This window comes from Pleurodeles waltl, chromosome 12, assembly GCF_031143425.1.
Source record: "Pleurodeles waltl isolate 20211129_DDA chromosome 12, aPleWal1.hap1.20221129, whole genome shotgun sequence".
Classification (NCBI taxonomy): Eukaryota; Metazoa; Chordata; class Amphibia; order Caudata; family Salamandridae; genus Pleurodeles; species Pleurodeles waltl.
This window is the reverse complement of record NC_090451.1, coordinates 337317087-337343995: the sequence shown is the minus strand read 5'-3', so window position 1 is coordinate 337343995 and position 26909 is coordinate 337317087. Positions and strand designations below refer to the sequence as shown.

General features: G+C 42.9%; 1 protein-coding gene and 1 long non-coding RNA gene across 3 annotated transcripts in view; one reads left to right on the top strand and one right to left on the bottom strand.

Moving 5' to 3' along the window:
• The first annotated feature begins 987 nt into the window (after positions 1 to 987).
• The window catches only part of KCTD15 (potassium channel tetramerization domain containing 15), a 149003-nt gene continuing 123081 nt past the window's right edge, over positions 988 to 26909 (top strand). The window contains exon 1 of one of the 2 annotated variants that reach the window (XM_069216489.1): positions 988 to 1982. In XM_069216489.1, coding sequence (XP_069072590.1) covers positions 1974 to 1982 — 9 coding nt within the window. In that variant the 5' untranslated portion in view covers positions 988 to 1973. Of the gene's footprint in view, positions 1983 to 5726; positions 5888 to 26909 lie in introns of those variants that run through there. The other variant, XM_069216490.1, reaches the window with a different exon arrangement.
• LOC138267498 (uncharacterized) overlaps positions 6365 to 26909 on the bottom strand; it is a 135287-nt gene continuing 114742 nt past the window's right edge. The window contains exons 2-3 of the long non-coding RNA XR_011199814.1: positions 22921 to 23006; positions 6365 to 6553 (exon numbers count right to left, since the gene is read on the bottom strand). This is a non-coding gene — a long non-coding RNA (uncharacterized lncRNA). The remainder of the gene's footprint in view (positions 6554 to 22920; positions 23007 to 26909) is intronic.

Sequence of the window (26909 nt, the reverse complement as noted above, 5' to 3'; positions counted from 1 at the left end):
CATTAACCTTTTGATGTTTTTGGTGATATTTTGGCTATGATATTAAGGTATAAGGATATTTCCTACTCTACATTCCAGACTACATCCACAGTGGTGATTATTTAATATTTAAACTGCACTGCTTTTGCAAGGCTTCATGGCGCTAACAGAGGCTTACAAGGAGACAATATAAAGAAAACATCAAAACACTGCAATGTGCCTAGTATGTGTCTGTATATTTCCCGACATCTTAAGAACTGGGTTCAAACATATTTTGAAGCTCACGCCAAGGTGAAGTTTATTGTGCCATTTACATGAATTTCTGAAGCTGCATGTATAGCTTAAGTCAGTAAAAAAAAAGTTTTAAATCGTGGTGCTAGAAAAGTGGGAGGACACAGTAAAAGAAGGTGGGGGGGGGTTCTTTATAGTGTCTGGATTGCACCCTGTACATGATCAAGGTCTGACCTTTAGGACAAATAAAAAAAAAATCACAATGGCATTATTGTGCTGCACTTTCCCCGTCCCCAACTAGTAGGCGCCAAAGACCAAAAGATAGGTCTCTCAGGCGCCTGAACTGCATTTCCTGGTTTTATGATATGTCTAGTCGTGCTCTTTTCGAACTCTGCCGACTCTCTGGGGCTACAAATTGTGTGATGGTTTCTGTATCACAAAGCGCCCAGTCCCTTGTGATCAAAACAGAAGCCGTCTGATACACGTCCCCACACACGAAGCTAGGATCTGAGATCAGCGTGGTGTGAAATGAGACGCTTTTACGCACAGGGAAAAAACAGACGTTTTGTTAAAAGTTTGGGCTATCATTTAATCTTTCCTCTCCGAGAAATCAATGTTTTGTTCGCTGTGCCTTCATGTTTCTTCTTTCATTAAAAAGAAAGAAAATCCGAGAGAGGCCAGAGGAGGGGGGTCACCCCGCAGAGTGCCCGGGGAGCTGCCTGTCTGCATGGGAACTCTTCACGACAGACATCTCCATCTAAGCCCTCTGCTATAATTGAAATGGCGCGTTTTGCCAGAGGCAGGCTAGTCGAGGGCGCTTTTTGCAATAGCAGAAATGCATGTCGATAGACGTCATTTGGTTTTGATGGCCCTAGGGGGGGAGAGAGAGAAACAAAATCGCCTTTTGCAGTGCCAGACATGAGCAAAAAAAAAGTGCGGGGAGGGGATTAAAAAAAAACATAAAGGCAAAATGTTGTCTACCCCCAGAAAAAAATAATACTGGACGCCCATCCATTGTTTTTAACTTCAATCCACTTTATCAACAAGTTTAAGAGTGATGCTCTTTAATTGTATAACAGAGTCTGGAGCTATGCGAGAAACGTGCCCTGTGTTACTTATTTAGAAACTGAAAATTTATGCCTAGTCGAAAACGCCTGGGGAAATATTACATCAGACGAAATGAAAATGATTAAAATCGGCACCCCCCTCCTGCCCCCATTCTTTTTTCCTCCTCTTTCAGTAAAGTCTGCTGAGCGAGGTGACACCGTGGCCTGAAATCCTACAATATTAAACCGTTATCCCGCCAGCACATAAAAAAGCCCGTTATAAAGATTTATTTCAGGGGTGGGGGGGAACAGTTTATATTTATAAAAAAAAATCTCCCTCAAACATCTGTATGATGAGAAAATAGCACATTTTCATAGCAAAATTGCGCTAGGGCGAGTGCTAGGGCTGAGCTAATTGCAGCTTAATCCTTTGCCCCGGAGGCGTTTGGAAAGCCTTGAGCAAGAATTCTCTTTTTTTCTGTCTGTCTCGCTCTCTTTCCCTTCCCTCGTTTACAGACGGGTTATTTTTTTCTCTTTTATGCCCTTTCTTCCTCTCGACAGCCTCGGTTTTAAGGGCACCGGAAAAAAAAGGGAAAACGAAGGCGAAGGACCGAGGTTTTGTTGTGTTTGAGGGGGGCTGCTCTCTGTCTTCAGCCGGTGCCGGTCGTGGAGGGAAAAAAAACGAAAAGAGGCCAAAGGAAGAGAGCGATTTCTTCTATGTTCAAGGTAAGGTTTGCAGCTCTGCGAACTCACGCCAGGCTACTGCCTGGCTCTTGCAGGGGTGGCTGTGGCTGGGTGAGCGCCTCGCCTCTCTGGAGACGGGGGGCTTCCTCCTTTGCTGGTTCCCTACTCCCTGCTTCTGTCGACAAATCTCCTTATCGCTTTCATCCACTCAGCTGCAGGTTTTGTGTTTTTTTCCGGCTAAACTGCGTTCCGATCATTCGTTTAAAGGTTCTTTTGCGCTGCGTCTTGCCTGCTGCAGGGGTTTGTTGTGGCTGGGGACAGCAGTCTGCAATCCTTGCTGCTCTGAAGCAGGGAAGACCCGTCTTTTGATATTCTCCTTCCTGCCCTTCCTATTTAAAAGATGTTTCAAGAGAAATGTTTCTTTGTATGTTTCTTTTTTCGGTTACTTCTCCCATTTTCGGTAAAAAATGTTTTGTCGTCTTTTTTCCCTATTTTGGGGTTTTCGTCTTTATTTTTTCCCGCCCAGACACCAACAATGCATTTTTTTTTGTCTCGTGTCACAGAGAGAGATCATTGGCTACAGCGGCCACTTCAGCTGCCAGTATTTAACTGGGATATTTGTCCGGCCACGGAGGGTTTTCAGTTTTTTATTTTTATTTATGCTGGATGTGTCTGTTGCTTATGTTTGTTACTTCGCGAACCTGTATGTATTTACTTGTAACGTATCTCAATTGCTAAATGATGTGCCTGGATGTTCAATATTGTGGAGAATGTTGTGTATCCCCTGTGAAGATTGGTGAAATGAGATTGCACAATGAGGAAGCCGGGAGGTTTGGGCGGCGTGCGTGTGTAATGTGTGCTGGCGCCAGTCTGGAGCGAGTGCTTATTATTTTTGTCTGTATGTGTCTGGCTGTGTTTAAGCACTAGGGGCTGCAGCCTGCGGTTCTCTCATGCGTGCTCCGTAGGGGCGCGGGGATGGTGGGGTCTATTGCCCACATCACGGCTGGATGGATCCAGCTCCGGATCTCGCTGTTTGTTCCGGTGAATTCCTCTTCATTGTGTGTGCCGCGTTGGTCTCCCGGCTTCCTGTTTCAGGCTAACTACGGAGGCGCCATGTTGTGCTTTTCTATACTGAAGTCTTTCATTAAGCTCCAGCTCTCCTGTAGTCGTTATATGTGGTGCAAACGCACATTACTGTACTTCACATTTTTTATTTTTAAAGAAACGGAAATGTCGAGGTAGATTGACGTGCGCTGGGGGGGGGGGGGTGCATGAACTCCACACTTGGGGGTGGGAGCGACTTAAAAAGTTTGACGTTTACCTCTGAACTCCGGCGGAAGTCCACCAGAGTGACGGGTAGTTTTATTTCCTGTACCGGGCGGCACTGGAACGATTTTTGCTGCTTGTCCTCCCTACCACAGGTCTTGTTTCTGTGTCGTGTCAGGTTTCAAACTCCCGTGTATACTGTGAGGCATGTGGGGAACGAATGTATTCCCACCTTCCCACTGATTCTGCTCGGGAGGGCTTCCAGGTGTGGAGACCTGATGTGTACTGCACGATAGAGTGTATTGTTTTCAAATTTGGTTCAACAACCTAGGACATTCATCGTATGTATTTCCCTTTTTAAGCTGGTAGTATAGTAAGAGGGAGTGGAGCGTTGAATACTTTAAAAAAAAAAAAAACTTTTAAGACTCATAAAAAAACAGAGCGCCTGAAATAAACAGCTTTATTAAAAGGCGCCAAAGTTTATTTATTACATGGAGTCCAATCTTAAGTGGGAAGGGTGTCATACCCACTGGATGGTCGGTAGCTTTCACTGTGTGTATCCATTTAGGGAGATGTCGGGTCATTCTGTCCCGGTGGGACTCGTTGTTTGGTCCCAAGATGAGTGTGTTCAGGTCAGGAATGTCTGGGCTTCAAGTAGATATATTGTTTCAACGCCCTGGCCATCGTGTTTTTTATGTGGTCTACTTAGTAGAGGCAGGACACCGACATACTGACGACTCAGTGTATGAGACGCCTTGCCGCCGACATCCGGTGTGACCTGGAGGTCACGAGTTCAAATCCTGCCTAGATTTCATCCTGGCAAGGCTGGCAAATTGTCTCGTGTGTCGTGTGATAATCATGATCTACGTTATTTGTTCGTGTGATATTAGTTTGTGTCACCGGTCTTTGTTTAGCCCTACTAACATTATTATAATGTGCCTCGAAACAATTCAGTGATACAAAAGGAGCTGGTGTGCGTTTCCTGAAACAAAGCTCACGATTTTCCGGATGGCCACAGCAAATTTAAATCACGAGTTGTCCGTTTGGGGACGTAAAAGCAAAGCACAGTTCATTTTTATTTTTTAGTAACCTTTCTGGACCTGAGGCACAGCAGAGAAGTTCAGTGCGTGACGCTATCTATGGTGACGTCAGAGCTTCTACACACTAAAGAAGGATGACTGAACAAAATGCCCCTAAGGGTACTAGGCGAGAGCACATTTCTGAAATAGTAATCCTGTACGTTTATTTCCCAGTGATTACTTTCGACTCCTAGCTGTTTTTATAGGTTTCTTGTGGGGGAAAAAGGAGTAGGCCAGGCACATGTTCTTGTAAGGCCGCTCTAGAGAATTCTGCTAAGGGATCCACGGCACATGCTATACGAATTGTACAGTGATTAAATTCCCATAGGATAGTTTCCTCTTGGGTTGGTCCTATAGAAAAGTGACCCATTGTTTCTAGAGCTGGCTAGCCTTCTTTTGTAGGAGTGAGGCCAGGCTAAGGGGTGTGGGAGGCTGTGTGCCTGTGGGGGAGGGCTGTTGTCAGAGTAGCTGCCCCCTCTCGTCTCTACACACAATTAGCATGTGGTCAGATGAGGCTGGATGTATAACAACAAATGACATAGTCCCACCCTGTACAAGACACAGGATCCAGTCCCCTCCCTCCCCGCTATATACATTACACGCACAGACGAGAACACTCAGATGGATCACTGTTACAAATATAATTTGCTCACATTTGTGCCAACAATTGGGAACAGCCAAGGGGGTGATTTTGTGGCAGACTGTATTAGCCATCCTCTTACATTGGACCAATGGTTAATTTTTTCAGGGAGAGACATACAAATATAAACGTTTTTGGATAAAAAAAAGAAAAACTTTCAAAACGGAAGAAAAAACGAGAGGAAAACACTTGGGGCAAACCCCTGATGCAAGAATGAAAAGAATGATGGTAGTTTACGTCAAAAAACGTAAGACACCAAAACACACTGTGCTTTCCTTATGCAGTGTTCTCGACTTAGTCCCTTCACCAAGCCTTTGGCATTCTTTTCATTCTCCCTTCCGGCTCTATTTTTTTTTTTTTTAAATCTTTTCTCTAACCTTTCACCACCGCCAGGCCGACTTTTCTTTCTGTTCCATTACTACAGCCTCACTTCCCAGCACCATCCACAGTATTAGTTACTAGGGCCCGCAAGCTACAGGCATAACTATGGAAGAAACAACATAAGAACTCCCCGGACCTTTGGAGTTGTTTAGTTTTACAGGGATCTGAAACCTACTACTCCAGAATGCGTGGCGCGCGCACAAGGAGAGGCACCTCCCTGCCACATCTCTGTCTTTCTTCAGCAGCCTCTGCCTCGGGCCTGTGGCCCGAGGCCTGTATCTGAACGCAGTTCTTAAAATTGCCTTCTGTTTACCTTTTATGGTTAGAATAACAGCTTAGCAGAGAGGCAACTTCACGGGCAAACCATCCAGCACCGCAAGCCGCAGCAGTTTAATCACTCCCGGAGAGGCGAACAACTGGGAGCACCATGGGAGACAAAACCATTCTGTGTTTAAATGAGGAAGCCATTCGGATTATTTCACATTCGATGGGAAAATGGTGTTTGCATGGAGCACTTAGGCAGTTATCTCTGAGAGACAAAGCCAGACGAGCTGTGTGGGAGAAGCTGATGTGCAGTTTTGGTAAATTGAAATATTCAGATTTTTTTGGGAGACAGCCTTCTGATGTTGCCTTAAGTGCCCCCCCCCTGCCATCGAGTATCACGGGGTTAAGATCTGTTAAATTTTTACGTGTGACATATACATATAGCCTTAAGATTCTCTGCATTTCTGACAACATCGTTGAGAAATGAAACTCCCTAACCTTTGTGCACATCTCAAAGTTATTATGTTACTCAAGTCTCATTTCTGCAAGTTGTCAAAATGGAATTTACTCACATAATGTAGTACCCCTCAGTAATCAGACCCCCATTGCTTGTGAAAGGGACATCTGTTGTGGTAATCGTATGCCTGTTTCACTGCATTGTTGTCCCGAAAACCAGACCAAACATTTGCATAAGCCATTGAAAGGTACCATCTTTGTAAAAGTATTTATTGATATTTGTTTACAAGTGTTGCATTGAAAATTTAGTGTCACTGCTGCAAATTGCTTCAGTGCATTTAGTTAAATAAAAAATGAGGTAAACTTGAAGTTTTGGATAGTCGGTGAATATCAAAACATGTCAGCCAAAGGGATACTTTGCTTGTGTTCGCAGACATTGAGGGTTAAGTGGATTCATTTATGCCATTAGTAAAAGTTAAAAAGTTGCCAATGTTTGTCAGTTGTCACTTTTATCCACTTCTCAGGCCCTGTTGGGGAAAAAAAAGGACTGTGAAAGACTTTTATAAGAAAGTTTGCACTCACTTCTTTTGCGTAAATTTGATACATTTTTCTGTAATCATCCTCACTCGTAAACACCCATATCTATCCCATTATGTAATTGTGCTTTTCCACAATGTTACAGGGAAGTCCCTCTATTTTGCTTGTTTTCATCAGTTTGGAAAACTGTAGGATTTCCACCCTCTGCTGTGGACTAAGGACTGGCGAGCATGCTCTGCCCCCCCCCCTCCCGCCGCCTCTAAAGCTAAAGTTTTATGTCTTTGTCCTCTGTGTCGATCCTTCTGTTGCGGGCTGCATTGACTGTCAGAGGACTAAACAGACACTAAGACCAGTAAAAATCTAAATCGTTCCTTCTTTGCTCATTAGTGGTTTTAGAACAGGATCTTCTCTTCTGTTGCTGAGAGGTCAGTTAGGGAATCTGGAGCAGGACAACTTATTCCCCCAGTCTCCCCTTTCGAGAAGATTGTATACTGCACTTAACGTCTGGCATTTTTTTAATGCAGACCAATGTCTTTATAAAACTAATGCCTCCGCATAAACACGGATTAAAGGTTTGGTAATTTAATAAACACCAGAACATATTGAATGTAAGTTTGTCTGTAGCATGTAAGTTGTCCTGAACTGATTGGTGCTGTCAAATTTGGCACTTAGGCAAAATGAGGCACAGTGAAGTAAAGCAATTAGCTTAGTATCACACAATTTTGTCAGATGGGGAACCCAGGTTCCCCCTATTTCACATTGTGCACTTTAGCTATTGGTGAATATCCCCTACTCTTTCCTTTTCACCCCAAAAGAATAGTGATTTATTTCATGACCTAAATTAGTGCACTATTTTCATTAAATATAGGTATCACACATTAATTTAATCTGACGTAAGCAATCTCTCTCTCTGTCTCTAAAAAAAAATAAAAAATATATATATAAATATATATATATGTATATGTAAAGCCTAGTGGAAGTCGCCACTAGATAGTTATAGTTAGGACCTAGTTTTTATAGAAAAAACATTTTTTTACTTGCTTATATCTTTGCTGCCGCTTGATGAATCTTCACAAACTTTTCTCAAAGAACTTGACGCTCGTGAGCTGCTGCCTGGAAAGTTACAGGGTGATCTGTCAAGGGGGAGCTAAGAAAAAGGAGGGGTCCCAAAACACCTTTTCCCCATTCATTTTTCCATAGGGATTATGAACAGCAATAGCACCCGAACCACTGGACATAATTACACAAAATTGGCAGAAAGGTAGCTCTTTATCCAGAGAGCAACCTTTTTATTATTTGATGTAAATTCATTTAGTAGTTTTTTTTAGTAATTAAAGAAAAAACTAATTTTATATACAGGGAGTGCAGAATTATTAGGCAAGTTGTATTTTTGAGGATTCATTTTATTATTGAACAACAACCATGTTCTCAATGAACCCAAAAAACTCATTAATATCAAAACTGAATATTTTTGGAAGTATTTTTTAGTTTGTTTTTAGTTTTAGCTATGTCAGGGGGATATCTGTGTGTGCAGGTGACTAGCACTGTGCATAATTATTAGGCAACTTAACAAAAAAAAATATATACCCATTTCAATTATTTATCATTACCAGTGAAACCAATATAACATCTCAACATTCACAAATATACATTTCTGACATTCAAAAACAAAACAAAAACAAATCAGTGACCAATATAGCCACCTATCTTTGCAAGGACACTCAAAAGCCTGCCATCCATGGATTCTGTCAGTGTTTTGATCTGTTCACCATCAACATTGTGTGCAGCAGCAACCACAGCCTCCCAGACACTGTTCAGAGAGGTGTACTGTTTTCCCTCCTTGTAAATCTCAAATTTGATGATGGACCACAGGTTCTCAATGGGGTTCAGATCAGGTGAACAAGGAGGCCATGTCATTAGATTTCCTTCTTTTATACCCTTTCTTGCCAGCCACGCTGTGGAGTACTTGGACGCGTGTGATGGAGCATTGTCCTGCATGAAAATCATGTTTTTCTTGAAGGATGCAGACTTCTTCCTGTACCACTGCTTGAAGAAGGTGTCTTCCAGGAACTGGCAGTAGGACTGGGAGTTGAGCTTGACTCCATCCTCAACCCGAAAAGGCCCCACAAGCTCATCTTTGATGATACCAGCCCAAACCAGTACTCCACCTCCACCTTGCTGGCGTCTGAGTCGGACTGGAGCTCTCTGCCCTTTACCAATCCAGCCACGGGCCCATCCATCTGACCCATCAAGACTCACTCTCATTTCATCAGTCCATAAAACCTTAGAAAAATCAGTCTTGAGATATTTCTTGGCCCAGTCTTGACGTTTTAGCTTGTGTGTCTTGTTCAGTGGTGGTCGTCTTTCAGCCTTTCTTACCTTGGCCATGTCTCTGAGTATTGCACACCTTGTGCTTTTGGGCACTCCAGTGATGTTGCAGCTCTGAAATATGGCCAAACTGGTGGCAAGTGGCATCGTGGCAGCTGCACGCTTGACTTTACTCAGTTCATGGGCAGTTATTTTGCGCCTTGGTTTTTCCACACGCTTCTTGCGACCCTGTTGACTATTTTGAATGAAACGCTTGATTGTTCGATGATCACGCTTCAGAAGCTTTGCAATTTTAAGAGTGCTGCATCCCTCTGCAAGATATCTCACTATTTTTGACTTTTCTGAGCCTGTCAAGTCCTTCTTTTGACCCATTTTGCCAAAGGAAAGGAAGTTGCCTAATAATTATGCACACCTGATATAGGGTGTTGATGTCATTAGACCACACCCCTTCTCATTACAGAGATGCACATCACCTAATATGCTTAATTGGTAGTAGGCTTTCGAGCCTATACAGCTTGGAGTAAGACAACATGCATAAAGAGGATGATGTGGTCAAAATACTCATTTGCCTAATAATTCTGCACTCCCTGTATAGGGACGCAAAGGCTTCACAAACCCTCCCTATCTTGTGCTGAGATCTGACTAACTGCCAACACTTCAGCAAGGAAGTGTTGGCAGCCATGTTGGGACTTCAGCCACGTCCCACACAAAAATGTAAAACATAAGAAAAGGGGCCAGGGTAGGGACACCCTGACCCTTTAGCTCCGATGCTGGGACAAAATAAATAAATTTCTCCGCTTGTTTCACTAAAGCCCCTGGGTGGGCCAGGTCCTGGGGGCATTGCCATATTGAATGCCGGGGTGCCCTCCCCCAGGCACTTCTGTGTAGGTAGCGTGGGGGAGCAGTCAGCCCTCCCACAGCCCCAGAGACCGCCACCTACCCGGGGCACATGTGTAAAATCAATGCGGGGGCTGCCTGTCCCCCCTCCTCCGCCACAGCCCCAGGGACCGTCACCTCCCTAGGGCTAATTGAAAAACAGGGGGTCAGTTGCGGACCCCCTTGGGGCTATTATGTTGGAGGGAAGCCACGTGGCCCTGGGGATCACCACCTTCCAGGGCCAGCTCCTGCTATGTCCTTTGGTGCCCAACCCCAAGACATAGCTGTTTGCTGTAACCTGGTGGGAGCTGACAACTCACGCCAAGTCACAGCAAACACTCCGCTTGCAGCGATGGAGAGCTGTCAAACAGCTCTCTCTCACTGCGAGCGGCTTCCTCTGTTTTCCTGCCCGCAGAGATGCAGGCTCCTTCTGTGTGACAGCAATGCCGGCTCCCAAAGGAGGTGAGGAGCCTGCTGGGAATGCGAGGGCCTTCAGGCCCCCCCAGTCCCCAACATTGGGGGATGGAGTCCCTGAGGCCAAGATCAGACCTGTGGAGAGGGTGCCACGTAGCCTTCCTCCCCCCCAAAAAATAATATTTAGGCCGGGGAATAGGGTCCTGGGGCTGAGATTGGCTTGAGGGGTTTGGGGGGGGTTGGCCGGCCAAGGCCCTGTGTCCAACTGCTGCCACGCACGGCCTTCGGCCATGTGCAGTGGTGGTTGGATTAACATATAGTAATGAAAATTACTTTACGTTAAAACCTGGAAATTCACTGAAAAATAAAACAAAGTTTACATGGATGTTACAGTTAGGAGATACAATTTTTTAAAAATCATTGAAAATCACCTAAAAAACTAAAGCTTAGAGGGACGTAATAGTTAGGCTCACATTTTAAACATATAAAACCATACAAATTCACCTATTATAGTTAGTTACCTCAGGTAACTATAACTCGTGCCCTAAGGCAACTATAACTCGCGCCCTCGCCATGCACTGCTAATTACCCCACAAATTACGGCACTCATGACGTCTTTGATAACATCATTCATAATATCAATGTAATGATTGCAGTCAAACTTTTGACAAAAAAACTGTGCATGGTGCGGGTGAGAGTTATAGTTACCTTAGAGCACGAGAAATAGTTACTTGAGATAACTCCAACTATAACAGGTGAATTTCTATGGTTGTGTATGTTTAAAATGTGAACCTAACTATACAAACGGTAAAGTGGGATCAAGTCAGTACCTCACATAAAACATTTACATTAATTAGCAAAACAAAAAAAAAATATTGACATCTTGCAAAGACTGTTTTCCTGTTACAGGTGTTCATTGGAATGTTTGAATTGCAGCTTAACACCATTGCAGACACACACAGGGCAGAAGGACTGTTTTAGACACTATGTGCTCAGCTGTTCTACATTTACTAGTTTTTTGGTCTTCTAAAAAATACATTAGGGAGGATGAAGAGCAGTGCCTTGGATGCTGGACTCCACTCGGTTTTGGATCTCTATTCCTCCTTGAACAGTGACCGAGCCAGAGCCAGACATTTGGCACGAGCGAAGCTCAAGCCATGCTTGGTTTGCCTACCTCTAGCAGGAAGCTCTAGGATCACTTTGAAGTATACGCAGATGAACTCACCAAAGGCAGAGAAGAACTTCTTGGCCTTAGAGCTGGCATCTGCCATATTGGAATTTAACTCAGAAAGAACTCTGTTAGAAACCTTACATTATACACAATCCTTGCAAAAGTGGAATTATGTTGTGTGGGAACTTTTTATAGAATAGTTTAGGGGCTACATAGTAGATTGCTATTTTCCTTTTAAAAACGCTGCGTGGCCCACTGTCACCTCAGGACTTGCTTGAAACCAAATAAGCAGCTAAGGTGTTTTTTCGATTCAGGAAGAAATCCTTACTGACCTGTAAATGAAAGGAACACAGAAACCCAATGGTGGAGTTCTGACCAAACGTGTTTTTGAAGAATGGAGAATGATGTGTGACTGGCGTTGGTCTGAAAAATCCCACACCCTTGAAAACGTTTTAGAAATTCAAAAAAATCCCAACAAAAAAGCAGTTTGCATCACATCATATCGCAGCACAGTATCTGAATGCTTCCCAGTCATCCTGCCTCTGGGAAGTACCTCAGTTGCAGGCTGCTTCCTCTTTATAAAACCGTCTTAGAGAGAGTTGTGATCAAGAAAGCCGTGGGCAAAACTTCACTTGCCGATCTTGTTGTGGTGGCCTTTCATAGTCATTGCCTACAGCCCTAGTGAGCTGCTCTGAATTCAGGTACATCTTCTTGATGTGTGAACCAGTGCTGACTCCACAAAGTGAGGCAGAGACCATTGAGGAGTGCAGCAACCAGAGGTTTTTAGCCGTGGCAAAGCTCCCTGACAAGCACCACAGAGATGCAGAAAAGCAGCGCACTTCATCTTGAAGCTCTCCACTGTGCTTCAGTGGTTCTAAAAGGCTGTCTGAGTAAGGGAGGATGTTGAATGCAGGGGGACCTTGGGAGAACCCACTTTGAATCAGCTCATTCTGTAGGGCTTTTCTAGAGTGCTGGCCGAACAACTAGGGTTGATGTCATCTGTCTTTGCAAATACTGGCAAATATGTCCGCCTTGGTCTCATGCTCCTGATTCCACCAGTGACACCAAGTGGCATGAGGTGCTCATGCTTCACAGAGCAACAAGTGGCAAGGTTTCAAATCCCTCAAGGGGGAGAAGGTCTAAAAACCTAGCTTGAGATGCCATAAAAAAGTGGATCAGATTTGAAACCAGGTTGATGTCCTTAAAAGGTAGATTTGGAGTTATGACAACAAGGGTTAATGGTGCAGAATCATCCATCCATACTTCGGAGAAAAAAATCTTGCACTGGAAGCTGTAGTGGTTATGCAGCAAAAGAGCTGCCATTTCATGCTTTTAGTGTTGTGCAGCGGTCACCTGTACCAGATTCAAGGATAGGTTGGAATCAGCAGAAAATGCTAAAACCGCAGCGAACATGCAGTTTATAGGCTGGTATGACAGACAGACAAACACACCCACCCGAGGGGGCCCATACAAACATACATTTGGAAGGCAATGGGCTTGTGATTGATGCCCTCCAACCTGACACTCTGAGAGGATTGACACGTTTGTCCATGCTAAGTAAGAGAAAAGGAGGTGACTGCAGAAGGATAATACAGCTCACATTGAATGAAGACATAGAGATTCGATTTGGAGATCGGCATCAAGGAAATAAAGTATCCATATGGGTTGGGTCAGAAAGTGTTAACTTTCTGAGAAGGTATCTGCTACTGTTATAAGGGGGATGAATTATAGAGATCACTTATAGAGCCCATGCTAGCGTGCTGAACCCAGCTTGAATGAAGGTCTTTAATGACAAAGAAGTTTGCTGCTTGATCTGTTGGAGATAGCTTCCATATAGGCGGAGGTCCTTGTAAAGAGAGGTGCGACTTTACCAGAAAAGAACCTGTTTTTCGCCTCATTGACCTTCTGTTGTATTTGTGTTTTATGTTGTTTGTACATGCTATGAATGCGGGTATATGCCAGCTGGACCTGAGATGCAGCCAGTACCTTTTAGTGTTTCAGAGGAAATTCTGTTATGTAGAAGTTCTATGAAGACCCTCTTCCCTTCCTCCAGCACAGTTTCCCAGTAATTTTTTTTTTTTTAGCTGCAACGTTTGAACCATTGCCTGTTTTCTTACTCTAACATATTTTGCCCAGTACTTTTGTTTTTAAACTAGGTTAGCATCGTTAAGTTCTCACTAAACCGTATTATTGTTTGGTTCTCCTGTTACACAAAATGTTTCGTACATTTTCTTGGGAATTTCCCTGCCGCTGTGGTTCAGCCAGGGCCTCTGGAATTATGCAGGTGTGGAGGACCAAATTATGCTGCAGGGGTGACTAAATTATTCAACAAGGAAAGGCAAATTATGCACCACCTAGTTCCATTAAAAACAAGTCTTCAGAACAGTATAGTACATGTCGTATTTATCATATAGGTGCCTCATTAGGAGGTTTGAATATCCTGCTGTTGTCACTGAAGCTTTGAAAACATTGATGGTTCCGAACATGAATTTGTGCTAATTGGGAAGAACTGATACTGCACTGTTGAAGAAAAGAGATTCCGACTTTGCGTGATTCACCATATACCCCCTTTAAGTTAGTGAGTATTTGAATTTTATCAAACGCTCTGCCAATATTCTGTTCTTCTGCTAACAGATACAAAATCATATCATCTGCAAACAGTTTAATCTTTGGTGCACCCTGTAAAGGGGCCTTAATCTGGGTGTCTTGACGCAGAGTAGCAGCCAAAGGTTCAATGAATAGAGGGAAAAAAACAGAGATGTAGGGCAGCCTCGTGCGTGCCCCGACTAATAAATATACTTCCAGCCATGCTCATATTCACTACCACTTTAGCCTCTGCTTTGCATATATTCTACCTACCTAAATACAGCAACCAACAGCTGACGGTAACCAGTTAACGTTTGTAAAGTGTCAGACTCTTCTGTGAACATCTGTTTAATTAGAAATTATTTGTTTTGTTGGGAATGCAGCAAATGTATGTTCATTCAGAAAACGCTGCACCCACACAACCCTGTTTTACCAGTGTCTCTGTGTATAGCTATCAAAGATGAATCAGGAACCTTTAGTCAAACAGGGCTCCTATTTGTACACTGTTTAAGTTTTTCCACATTTCCCTCTGTATTTATCCATATTTAACTGGAAGACCTAGGTTTGGGGTAATATCTTCAGTTCTCTTTCGGGTGGTGAGATTGTTGGATTTGGTATGTGCTGAATTATTGGCTGAGGGTCTTCCACCTAACTTGCTAGACCCCAGGGCTACAAAGGCGGGCCAGGCCTCTGAAAGACAGATTGTGACACCTATAATAAGATTGTGGGAACCACAGTATAGTAACCCAACTAGGACTAAGCGGGTCTGATGTTTGTTGGGCTTTCAGAATCTCTTTGAAAAGGATTCCAGTGGCCAATTTGGTGACTAGTTATGTAAGCTCTGTAATAACAACTGGAATTTTTGTCTTACCCCAACAAGTGCCCATGCCCTTTTGTAACCTTCCTTGGAGATACCATAGGTTTAACCTAACTTATTCTCCTGTATATAATGGCTGATACATATTAAATGTTATAGCTCTGAGAACACTTCCCTTTGGTGAGTGTTTTCAATGTTTGTTATACTGTAAATGATTTCCAAATCCTTTTCACTTCCTAAATTAATCCTTGACTTGTCAACCGCAGTACACTTGGAGACGTGAGCACTTGGCATCCAGCAAGGAGTGCAAAGCACTCAAGGCCTTTTCCTTTAGACATTGGTGAGAAATCACAGTTGGTCACTAAATAACTCCAGACTGGCTTATGACTTTCAGGAAAGGCTTGTCTTGGTGCCAGACTTTGTCAATCTCGTAGAGGATAACTGTGATCTTCTCCACATGGCTTCTCAATATAAGGCCCTGGTTCCGGTTAGTGCTGTAATGAGGGGGAAAGATGAGCTGGGACTAGTTTTTCTTACAGGTTTCCTGATGAGCACGTTTCTGTACAAGGGGCTGGTCTCTGTGGATTTTTAGCCACGGGAAGATTTCAACATCTTATAAGAATGGAAGTTCCAGTTTGACTAGCAGGCTCACAGAAGACCATTGGAATGGTCACTGGATGGGAGTGCAGCAGGAAGCCTGGATACATGTGAGGGTGCATATCCAAAGACATTAAAGCACATACCCCTTTACACAAAGGGACGTGTACCTCATTTTCAATTTTAAATCTAACATTTTCCCTCGTAGATGGCCAACTTTTTTGGCACAGCCCGTCTGCAGGCAAGACAGGGAATAGAAAAAAACAGTATCTGTGATGTGAGAAAGACTAAATCAGAAACATGCCATGTAGAAACTGGGGTTTAGCAAGCAGCCAGACCTGGTCAATACCGCTGTCCCCAGATAGAGATGAGAAGTGGTACATACTCAGGAAAAATCAGACATTGATTATTTGGTTGTAGTCTTGAATTAATGTATGCTGTACACAACCTTTCACCTTCCTTTTCACCAGAGGGCAACTAGGAAGCAGAGGACCATAACCAGATCATGTCTAATTGTACCATCAGCCTGTTGTTAAGAACCAAAAATATCGTTTTTCCACTATTTTGCTAATGCCTACCGTTTTAAGAAAACTTTTAGCCAGTGATAGTTTCTCATCCCATTTTCCACTTCCCTAAACCAACGCCCCCCTCTTATTGGTTCAGATCCCTTTTCAGGATGGCAAAGTTCCCTGGTAAAACATTTTGGCGTTTACATGTGTTCCACTTATTTGATAGATTGAAGGAACCTTGCTGACAATGGCCGGAAGTTTGTTCACATTGAGTATCTGAACTGTGCAAGTTACGTGCGCAAAATGAAAAATTTCCTTGCTATCGTAACAGAAAGTTTAAATTCTTTTAAGGACACAAAGGTGAGGATTATGCTACTCTTTCTTCACTTTATTGAATAGCAGTCAAGAAAGATTAATATTAACAAACTACTGATCCCAAGAGCACTAGGGATAAGGAAATAAAAGCAAACATATCCAATAGCGTGGGGCAGAACAGCAACAGCCAATCAGCACAAATGAGTCCCAATGTAGTCCGTCGTCAGTGTCTGCAACTCCTCTTTCGTAGTGCGAGACAGGCTGAGAAGAATGTTCAAACAACCTGTTTAACCATGTACAATCCTAAGAAAACTTTAGTATAATGAACGTTAGAATAGTCAATCAGTAGTAATAAAAAATGCCCTCAAAGGAAAAACCATCAGATTATAAACAATGAAACAGGTATAAGATATTCTGTTTCTGATATAAAATGAAAATAATAGTATGATGTTACTTACTATCAACAGGAAAGGGAATGTGTATACAATCGAGTGGGATAATCCTTACTTCTGTGTCCTTAATAGAATTGAAACTTTCCGTTATGATAGCTAGGAAATGTTTCATTATATGTCAGGACTGGAGGCAAGGATTATGCTAGTTCAAAGCTTTTCCACTACGAGCTGAGCCATGTCAAGAACTGGTTTAAAATTCAACCTTTTAAAAGTAGAGTCCGAAGACCAGTCAGCAGCATTCATGATATAGCTCATGTGAGTACCTAAAGTGAATGCTTTAGAGGCCATGGCTCCTCAAGTGGAATGTGCTCCAAACCTAGAGAGATCAATTCCAGCCTCTTGCATGACCCATTGAACCCAATGTGCAATGGTAGGGGATGAAACAGCTTTGTGACCAATGAGAAGTTGACGTTCCCCAGGGGGGCGAAGTTATGAAAACATGTCTTCACATACTTTGAGACATTGAACAACACAAAGTTTAGGGGAATCTGGGAAAGCAAGATAGGAAATTACTCTTGTATTAGATGTAGTTCTTCTACTTACTGTGAAAATAACACTCAAAGGAGAAAAAGTTCTAGCAGAAATATCCAAAGCACGGACATCTGAGACTCGTCTACAAGATACTAAACAGAGGAGCATCGCCAGCTTCGCTGTGAGTTCTTTCTTGTATAAGAAACAGTTATGACTCCATGACAAAAATAGATTGAAAACATGATTGACATCCCAAAGGGAAGAATAACGTGGTTCAGGAGGAAGGGAAAGCCTGATACCACGAAGGAGACGACACACGAGGGTGTTCTCCCGATGAGGACCCGTTCAAGGGAGATTGCCCAGCCGAGATGGCAGATCTGAAAGTATTTATAGAGTGGTAGGCTAAGCCCTCCTAAGCCAGACCTGGCAAAAAAATTTATTATATGTACTACATCAGCATCCACGGGATCGAGATTCCGTTGCAAACACGAACGAGACCAGCAAGACCAAGCCGATTTGTATCGTTTGGAAGTGCTGGGAGCTCAGGCTTTGAATAAGAGGTCCTGAGCATGGCCCGAAAGGCCACGGATCGACCAGTGTCCCCTGAAAGTCGCCACTCCATCAGAGAGCCTTGCAGAACCAATTGGTGAGGCATATAATCTGGACTGAGGAGGACCGAGGGAAAAAGGGGGAATTGGATTGGAAAATCCCAAGAAAGTTTCAGAAGAACTGGAAACTAAACTTGAGATCTCCAAATGAAAGTGATTAGGACTACGTTGGCCTGCTGGTGACGAACCTGAGCAGAAGTGCGAGTGATCATCGCAAAAAGAGGAAAGGCGTAATTGTTCTCTTGAGTCCAATTCTGGAGAAAAGTGTCTGTGGCGGCCGCTAAAGGGTCTGGCCTCCAGCTGTAAAACTTGGGAAGTTGATGTTCTACTCTGGAAGGAAAAAGATCCACTGAAAACTGACCTCAACATTTTGTTGAGATTGGAAAAGGCATCTGGATGAAGCTTCCAGAAACTGGAGTCTCGGAGGAGTCTGCCACCTGGTTGAAGTGGTGTGGGAGGTACTCCGCTGTGACAGAGATTATACGATCTAGGCAATATTGCCAAAAATTGATTGAGAGGTCTGACAAAGTTTTGGATCGAGTGCCACCCAGATAATTGATATAACGGGTGGCAGAGATATTGTCCATCTTCAGGAGAATACATGTCTGAATAGAGTCTTTGGTCCAGCACTTGACTGCAAACGAGTCAGCTAAGAGTTCCAAACAATTTATGTGTATATTCTGTTCATCCGCAAACCAGAATCCACCCCGGGGAAAAATCTCCACAACGAGCGCCCCAACTAGATCTGCTGGCATCGGGCTCTATGATTAGATCTGGCGCTGACCCGAAAATCGCTCTTCCATTCCAGGCCTCCATATGAGAGAGCCACCAACGAATTCCCTCCCATGCTTCCTTTGACAGGGAAATCATGTGAGCTTTAGAATAACCCCTGCGTAGGTATGCAGCTTTGAGACGTTGGCGAGCTTGATAATTGAAGGGGCCAGGAAAAATCGCCTGGATAGAGGAAGAGAGAAGGCCTACCAAATGGGCAATTTGGCGCTGAGAAATCACCTCTCTGGTTAAGGATCGTCAAAGCTTGTGGCAAATTTTCGTAATTTTCTGAGAAGGAAGACTCAGTGTGGCTGAGACTGAATCTGTTACGAAACCTAGGAAAACAGCTTTCTGGGAAGGAACCAGGAGAGATTTGGATTTGTTTATAACGAAACCTAGGTGTTGTAAGAGATTGATAGTGATTTGCAAATGAAGATTCAACTTCCGAAGGCACTGGGCAAAAAGAAGAATGTCATCTAAGAAGACGATTAGGTGAATACCCTGAGCCCTGAGGAGTTCCACCACTGGTTAGAGAACCTTGGTGAAATACCAAGGAGCAGAGGAAAGACCGAACAGAAGTGTGGTGAATTCGTAAGTTTGTTGACGCCAAACGAGCTGGAGAAAACGCCTGTCAGGAGGGAAAATTGGAATGGCAAGGTAAGCATCTTTTACATCTAAACGTGCTAACCAATCTAGAGGGTGTAGAACATCACGAAGGATGTGAAATCCTTTCATTTTGAAGTGTCAATATACAAGCCAATCAAAGTCGCAAAGGTTTATTACAGGCCGTTGGCCGTCATTTGCCGTATCGACCAAGAAAATTTTGCTTATAAAGCCACGAGGATGAGGAAGTGCTGGGCAGCTATCTTCTTTTTCCAGCAGAGCTGCAACCTCTGCATCCACCAAAGCGAGATCTTGAGAAGAAAATTGATAGGTCGAGGAGAAATAATCTGTGTGGGGTTCCCCTGAAATTCTACGTGAAAGTCTCTGACTGTTTGTAAGACCCATGCATCTGTTGTGATTGACTCCCAAGCCTGGATAAAATTCGCCAGGCGGCCCACTACTTTTAGAAGAGAAAAAAGGGAGAACTCTTACCTGAATAAGCGGGATTGGGGACACCTCTGTTCCCTCGGTTTCTGAAACTCCGGCCTCTGGTTGGATAGAAATTGGCGAATATGGTTTTGTCCTGAGGCTGTCCTGACCTGGGCCCTTGTCCTCTGAAGGAGTTTTGAGAGTACGGGCGGCTGAACGAGCGGCCCCAGCCTCGACCAGCCCCGTATAAAACACGAGGGAAAAACTTTTTTAATTGAAGAGTGAGCCTTGTCTAGGGATGTGAAGGTGTTCACGAATTTTCCAAGTTCCTTGATATATGGCTCACCAAAAAGACCACTCTGAGCTATGGGTCCTGCCTCAGAATCTTCCAGATCTCCTAACTTAGGGTCCCCCTTGATTAAAAGAGACCGGCAGCGCTCAGTAGAAAGAGCACAATTAGCGTTACCCAGGAAAATCACAGCACGCTGTGCCCAACCAGAGAGAACTTCTGGGGAAATAACGGAGCCAGAAGCCTTTAAGTCCTCGGCCATATCTAAGATCTTTGTTAAAAGACCAAGGATATCCAAATGTTTGTCTTGACATGCCCGCCAGGACCTATCAATTCCTTTTTTAGGGTCCTTGATGAATTTTTGCAAAAAGGTTCTAGTTCTGGGATTTGGGCAACATTGTGAGACAAGGAAGGGCGAGGACATTCTGCTCTAAGTCAATTGCGTGACTCTTTTTCCAGCGGTTTCCAAATGCGACCCACTTCATACGTGGCAACTTTGTCAGATCATAAGTAAGGGATGAGGAACAATCCGTAGCTGAGTTACTATCATCAGACATGAACGCTTGTTTGATTCTCAAACATATCTTGATTGACACCTGGCACGCGGTGGCGCTTCACAGCGGTAGGCCCCTCAGGGAAGTTTTACAGAACAGGGCCTAAAGGGAGAAATGAAGAAGTAGATATCTTGGCACACTCTCTTGAAATTTGTAAGGACAAACGCTCCTCTAAAGGAGCAATGGCCTCAGAAACTGCGCGGTAAATAGAGGCATCTACTGCATCAAAAAAATTCTCCATATTTAATTCCATCATGGAAAATATTCTTTAAATATAAATAAATATAACTTAATTAAAACAGTAAGAAGGCTACAATATGAGAAGACTGGGTGTCAGTCTCTATTAAAAAACAGCAATAGCTGTAAAGGATTTCGTTAATGGGACATTAACCACCCTGGTGCAAGTAATTTAACTGTGGAATAATTGCCTGAGAAAAATGTCCCAATTCGAAGAGGAGCAATTGCAATACAGACCCTGTAGAAGGACATAAAGAAAATAGATAATTATCTACTGACCCTGAGGTACAGGGCATCTGAATAAAAAAGAAATGTCAAATACAGACCCCTGAAAAGGGGTGTCACTGCAGGCAAACAGAACTCCGCTATTACCCTACTGGCTCAGGTGTGAAGAGAGCGTTCTAAGCTAAGCGCTTGAGCTAGAGTGCATCAGCTGTTCAAACGCCCCCTGCGGATCCAATGCGCAACAGCGACTCGCACCAAATAGAAAGCAGTCGCGAAGGAGCGAAGAGAAAAGTTGCCACGACTGCAAAGGGGAATTCAGCTCCCCAAGATATAAACAAGTAAATAAATACAGTTAAACAGTAGAAATATATATAAAATACAGTTGAAAACATAAGCAAATGAAAACACAAAACTTATCTCAGCCGCAAGCAGCGAAGAAAGACGAGTTGCAGACACTGACGACAGACTGCATTGTGACTCATTTGTGCTGATTGGCCGCTGCTGTTCTACCCCATGCTATTGGATATGCTTGTTTTTACTTCCTGATCCCTAGTGCTCGTGGGATCAGTAGTTTGTTATTATTAATCTTTCTTGGCTGCTATTCATTACATTGAAGAAAGATTTGCATAATACTCGCTTCCTGTCCTGACATAGAATTACTGTATATGTATACCTCAATCAGATAAACATCAAAACCTAGATCGTGTGCATTAAAGTTTTATTGAATGTTTAACTGACGTGTAGGAAAGTGAAAGATGCATAAAGAAAATCTATTTGTTATCGAATGCCTAATAAATGACTAGACTAGCAGAAAAGGTGAAGACAAAAATGTAAATGCCTGAAAAACTGCACTACACAAATACAGTGAAGCTACAGTACTCAGCAACTTATAGTAAGACTGGAAACCACATAGCGCCTCAGAGAGTTACTTGTGATTCACTGCAAATTTGTAGGTGCTGCTTTCGCTTATCTAAGAAAGGGATGTGAAGTATACTATTTATTATACTGTAAAATGCGTCCTGATTATACTTGCATTGCAAATGTGAGGCAGCAAAAAAGAAACAGAATAACAAAATATGTGTAGTCATCGTTTATTTGAATTTAAGAGTCTCAAGTGTTGAAACATGAGCACAATGTCAGAGTTTCAAAACACATACTTGAAGTGGGTGGGAGGCACTTTATCAACTGAAAGATATGTTTACAGTGTTGGAAGGAGCAGAAAATTAGTCTGCTTCTCCCCATTCAGATTTTCTAATTACATTGACATTAGCCAAATTCATTAATACACATGCACCTAGCACTTTTTAGCTATTACCTGTCTTCTAGATGGATAAAATCTGGTCTTTTATGTGGAATGCTGGCAGCTCAGCCAATCCTAAAGTTAGCATTGCACTTGTAACCCCGGAGTCCCCATTTGTGTATCTCCAGAAAGGTTTAACTTATGAACGCTGTAAGTGGCTATCAGAACACCCCAGAATGAAAACATGCCCCTGGCTTCCAAATAATTGTAATGGGCATTTAATGTATAAAATATAGTGAGTATTACAAGCATGATTTTCAGTTGGTCTCACTGGTAATGAGTGAGTGAGTAAGACACCAGAGGTACAATTCCAAGCAGTAGGACATCCTATTTGCTATTAGGCCCACTGAAAATAACTATTGTATCTGTGACAACAACAATTACACCTGTACAAATAACGATGATATCACACAGGGTCAAGCATAGTCATGCACTGATCATGCAGTGATCTTTCTCCATTGAGAAACTGCATTTGAAGTATTTTTAAGATTTCTGTCCAAATGTGCTCTGGAAGAGATGTGAATGTAACTCTCATGTATTGCTTAGAACGTCGCAAAGGGCTTATGACATAATGTATGACACCAGCATTGATTTTATTGATGATGTGTCTCCTGAGTCTATTATATAAATCCCGTGTATAGATTTGTCATGCTGAAATATACACTTCAAATATTCCTAGCTGCCATGTAATTGATCTAAAAAACAATGGCATAGCATTGACGGGAAACCTGACCCATTTTGTCATGGACTGCTTGCACATCCTGTAATTATCACTAAGTAACCTGTTAGTCAACATGTACAATACCTTAATGTGCTCCGTGGGTCTAGTACATCTTCCCAGTTATTTTTCTCCATGTTAGAAAACTCTGGATGTTCAACATGTGGTCGACACTGTCAAGAAACATAATGCACATGTCAGCAGCATCCCCACTCCATTTAGTTCCATCAATATTATTGATGTTCTCTTGGCTTCCCTGTAGTCTCTTGCTTGCGAATTTGGATATGCACCCATAATTCACTATAATCATATCTTGTGAAAATCTCGCACTGATAAAGGTCCTGATTACGAGTGGGTCATTGTTTTCTGACCCCTGTGTAAATCTCAGTTAGCACAGGGGTCGACATTACAAGTTTGGTTGGAATTAGCACATCCAAAAATTATATGATGCATTAAATACCTCAACCTTTGTTTACATTTCGGCATGTCAAACTTGCCAAAATTTAACAGGGGAAAAGCATATGGTATTTACTATATCATGCTGATTTGAGTAGTTAAACACCAAAGTCTGTATGTTATTCCCCAGAAACTCGTAATGGGTTATATTTATAGCACCAGATAAATAATGCAGCTCATGGTATAGTTATTTATCAAGCATGATGATTTACACCTATACTCGTAGTCAGAGCCTATACGTTTTAAGTATTTGAGAATGTCTGCGAAGACTGCAAATTAATTTCCAACATTCCAACATGGAATAATAGCTGACTTCTATTTGGTTACAAGGGAAATTTACTTCCTGGACCTCAAACTTGCTTTGCCGTCATTAGCTGAATCTTTTTTTCTAGAATCAACCACTGCATTTAAGGAATTAAATAAGTATCCATCTAGGGTTGTCCTTCAACCCCACAATGAAACTTCCTCCTCGTGTAAGCAAAGGGCCTAAGTGGAAGCCAAAATCTCTTAGATTCTGGCCGGTCAGGAAGACAGTTGTAAATGTGAGGTTTATGTGAAATATGTCCACTTGCCCCAGTGTAATTCCCCTCACCTAAAGGCTTCTTATCCATTTCACACTATGCAACATTGAAGTGCTTAGATCTAATGGAACCTCTTCCATCCTTTGTTCCCAAGACATTAAAGAATGATATCAGAGTTTCCTCCGCTAACACCTGAAACCATTTTAGGGCAATCTCCAATATGTGCCAATTGAACTAGCGTTAGGTTCACTGACAAATAGCTATAATGGTGCCATGACTGGAGGTTTTGATTGTCTCATACCACCCAATGTAAAAATAAAAAAAGCTAAATTGTATTAAAAAGAGACGAATGAAGAAACTGATTGAATGCATCTGGCAAAAACATATTTTGAAGTGAAGGCATTTTTCTTCAGACTTGAAATCGACTCAGATAGAAATACTCCTAGAAAATTGTTTGGGTTGTGAAACACTACACAAACCCTTCCATCATACCTACAAATAACACCTAAAAAAATGTGACAATGTCATTTGATTTGCCAAGAAGAAAGTTCAAATGATTGCCTCGTCCTCACCCAACCAGACATTTACTCAACAGAACGTCACCATTCTGAAATGAAATAGCTCCTGGCCACCCTTCCAGGAATACACCCCGTCAGAACTTACTGACACCATTGCAGTGCATGAGGCATCCTCTCCCTTTTTGGACTCTATTGCCAAACTGCTTAAAGCCAACAGCATCTCCTTTGACCTTCAATTGCCACAGTTGATCAACTCCATCTCAAATTTGGGAATCCATGACTTCCTAAAAGGGCAGGTCATACAACTCATTATAAAATAAAAAAACAAGGGAGATTTGGAAGATTTCAACAACACATGTTGTGAGAAATTGGGTTGTTGGCTGACTGGGATGTAAGCCCTGTCCAAGCAACAGCCAATATCGCTTGCAGGGTGAGCCACAAAAAGTCACTAAATTAACCTATGCTTAATCGTAGGTGGCTTGGCAAAAAAAAGCTTTCAGGCTTAACCTAGAAGCAACTTGTAAAGTATTTATGCAGCACACGGCATAATAACGTGAAAACACAACACAAGAAACACCCCAACCAATTGAGAAATAGAGTAAATGTTAATAACTTATTTGACACCCAAACAACAAAAATCCAATCAGTAGAACCGGAAGTATGCATTTTTAAAGGTTTGAGAGAAAATAGCACCAAAAAGCTAAAAGCACTGACTATGGATATCTGGTCATGCCGGACCGTGACAAAGTCACAAATTCTCCTTGTAGCCAACCACACTGAAGCACGGGCCTACTACAGGGACCCAGTTATGCCAGCTAAATAAAGTTCCATAGATTATGGTAACAGAGTGATGCAAGGTTCTGCGCTAAGGATGCTTCGCACAGCCGAGGCAATGCGCCTGTTCTGAGATGCAGTGGAGCTGCGATGTGAGGTTCAGCACCACTGTTAAGGGCTTGCAATGCAAAGACCGGTATCGAGGATGCATTACACATTTGAAGCAATGCACTGGTTCTAAGGAGCTGTGAGGCTGTGATGTGAGAACCTGTGGCATCAATAGGCTGCTGTTGATGAGAGATGCGAGGGCCTGCATTGGGAAAGCTTTGCACAGGTGGCAGTTTGGATGCAGAGTCCTTTACATTGGAAGAACCCTTTCCACAGAGGTGATGCATTGATTCCGCTTGGGTTTGCACTGCGCAGCAGAGGAGATGCATTAGTTCTGAAAAGTACACATATTGGCCGCAGAGCACCTTCAGTCCTACTTCTAGGGGCACAGGCCTGGGGTGGCACCATTTGGCACAATGGACTCACAGATGGCCTGGTGCTGGGTTCAAGGTCGTTGGAGCCTTCAGTCCCTGAGCCTCCAGTTAGGAGGCCAGCCAACTATCCGATGGAATCATTTCGGGGTCCTTGGTTCAACAGATGCTGGTGCAGTCCTTCTCACCCAGGCAAGAGGGCAGCAGGTCTGCACAAAAGGACATCAGTCCAGCAGAGTGACAGTCCTTTCAGCAGCACCGCAGTCCTGCTTCCTGGCAGAGTATCGACAGGTTCCGTAGTGTTCTTAAAAAAATGGTATCCAAGACCCTATTTCTATACCTTGGAGCTCTCTTTCTGGAAGGTGGGAGACGTTTGTAGACAGTGGCTTTGAAGTGCATGGAATTTAATGATTCCCCTGCCGTAGTTTCAAGCTGGCTGCACTGACAATGTGGAGGTGATAGGTCCTTTGTGTGAAGGCAAAGCACTCACTATAAGTGGGGCTATGCTCAGCTCTGCCCCATCCTGCCAGCAGATGGCTCAGTCAGGCACACCTAATTTTTCTATTGTGTGACTTTCTGCAAGGAATTCACAAAATCTGTCAGTTACACCCAGTCATGTGACCCAAGACAGGCTGCAGGCACAAAAGGGCTAAATGCACAAAAAATTCCAACTTTTTAAAAGTGACATTTCTAAAATTTTAATCAAAAACCCAATTTTAGCATTAAATAGGGTTTTGTATTACTATTCAAAGGACACCAAACCTGACATAGTTACCTGCTCCCAATTGGAAATTACAGCTTAATAAATGTAATAAGGAATCCCCAATGTTATTCTATGGTAGGGGTAGAACTCGCAGTAGTGAAATACAGATTTAGGAGTTTTTTTTAACTACCAGGACATGTATAACTTAAAAGTCTATGCCTAATTTTTTTTAATTACCCAGCACCCTGCCCTATGGGCAACCTTGAATCTAGCTTAGGGGTGACGTATGTAAAAATAAAGTTTAAGGCTTGGCAAAGGGGGTTTTAATGCCAAGTCAGCATGGCATTTTAAAACTGGATTCAGGCTGCAGGGGCAGGCCTGGGTCATGTTTTAAGGTCCTACTTAAGCGGGTGGTACAATTAGTGTGCAGGTCTACAGGTAGCATTTAATTTATAGGCTCTCGGAATATAGTATGCTACACTACAATGGACTTATAAGTAAATTAAATTTAGCAATTGGGTATAAGCCAATTAAAACATGTTAAGGGGAGAGAGCACAAACACTGACTAGCAGTGCTAAAGTGCATAGCCCTAAGGCCAGAAAAAACAAATTCAGCAAAAAGTGG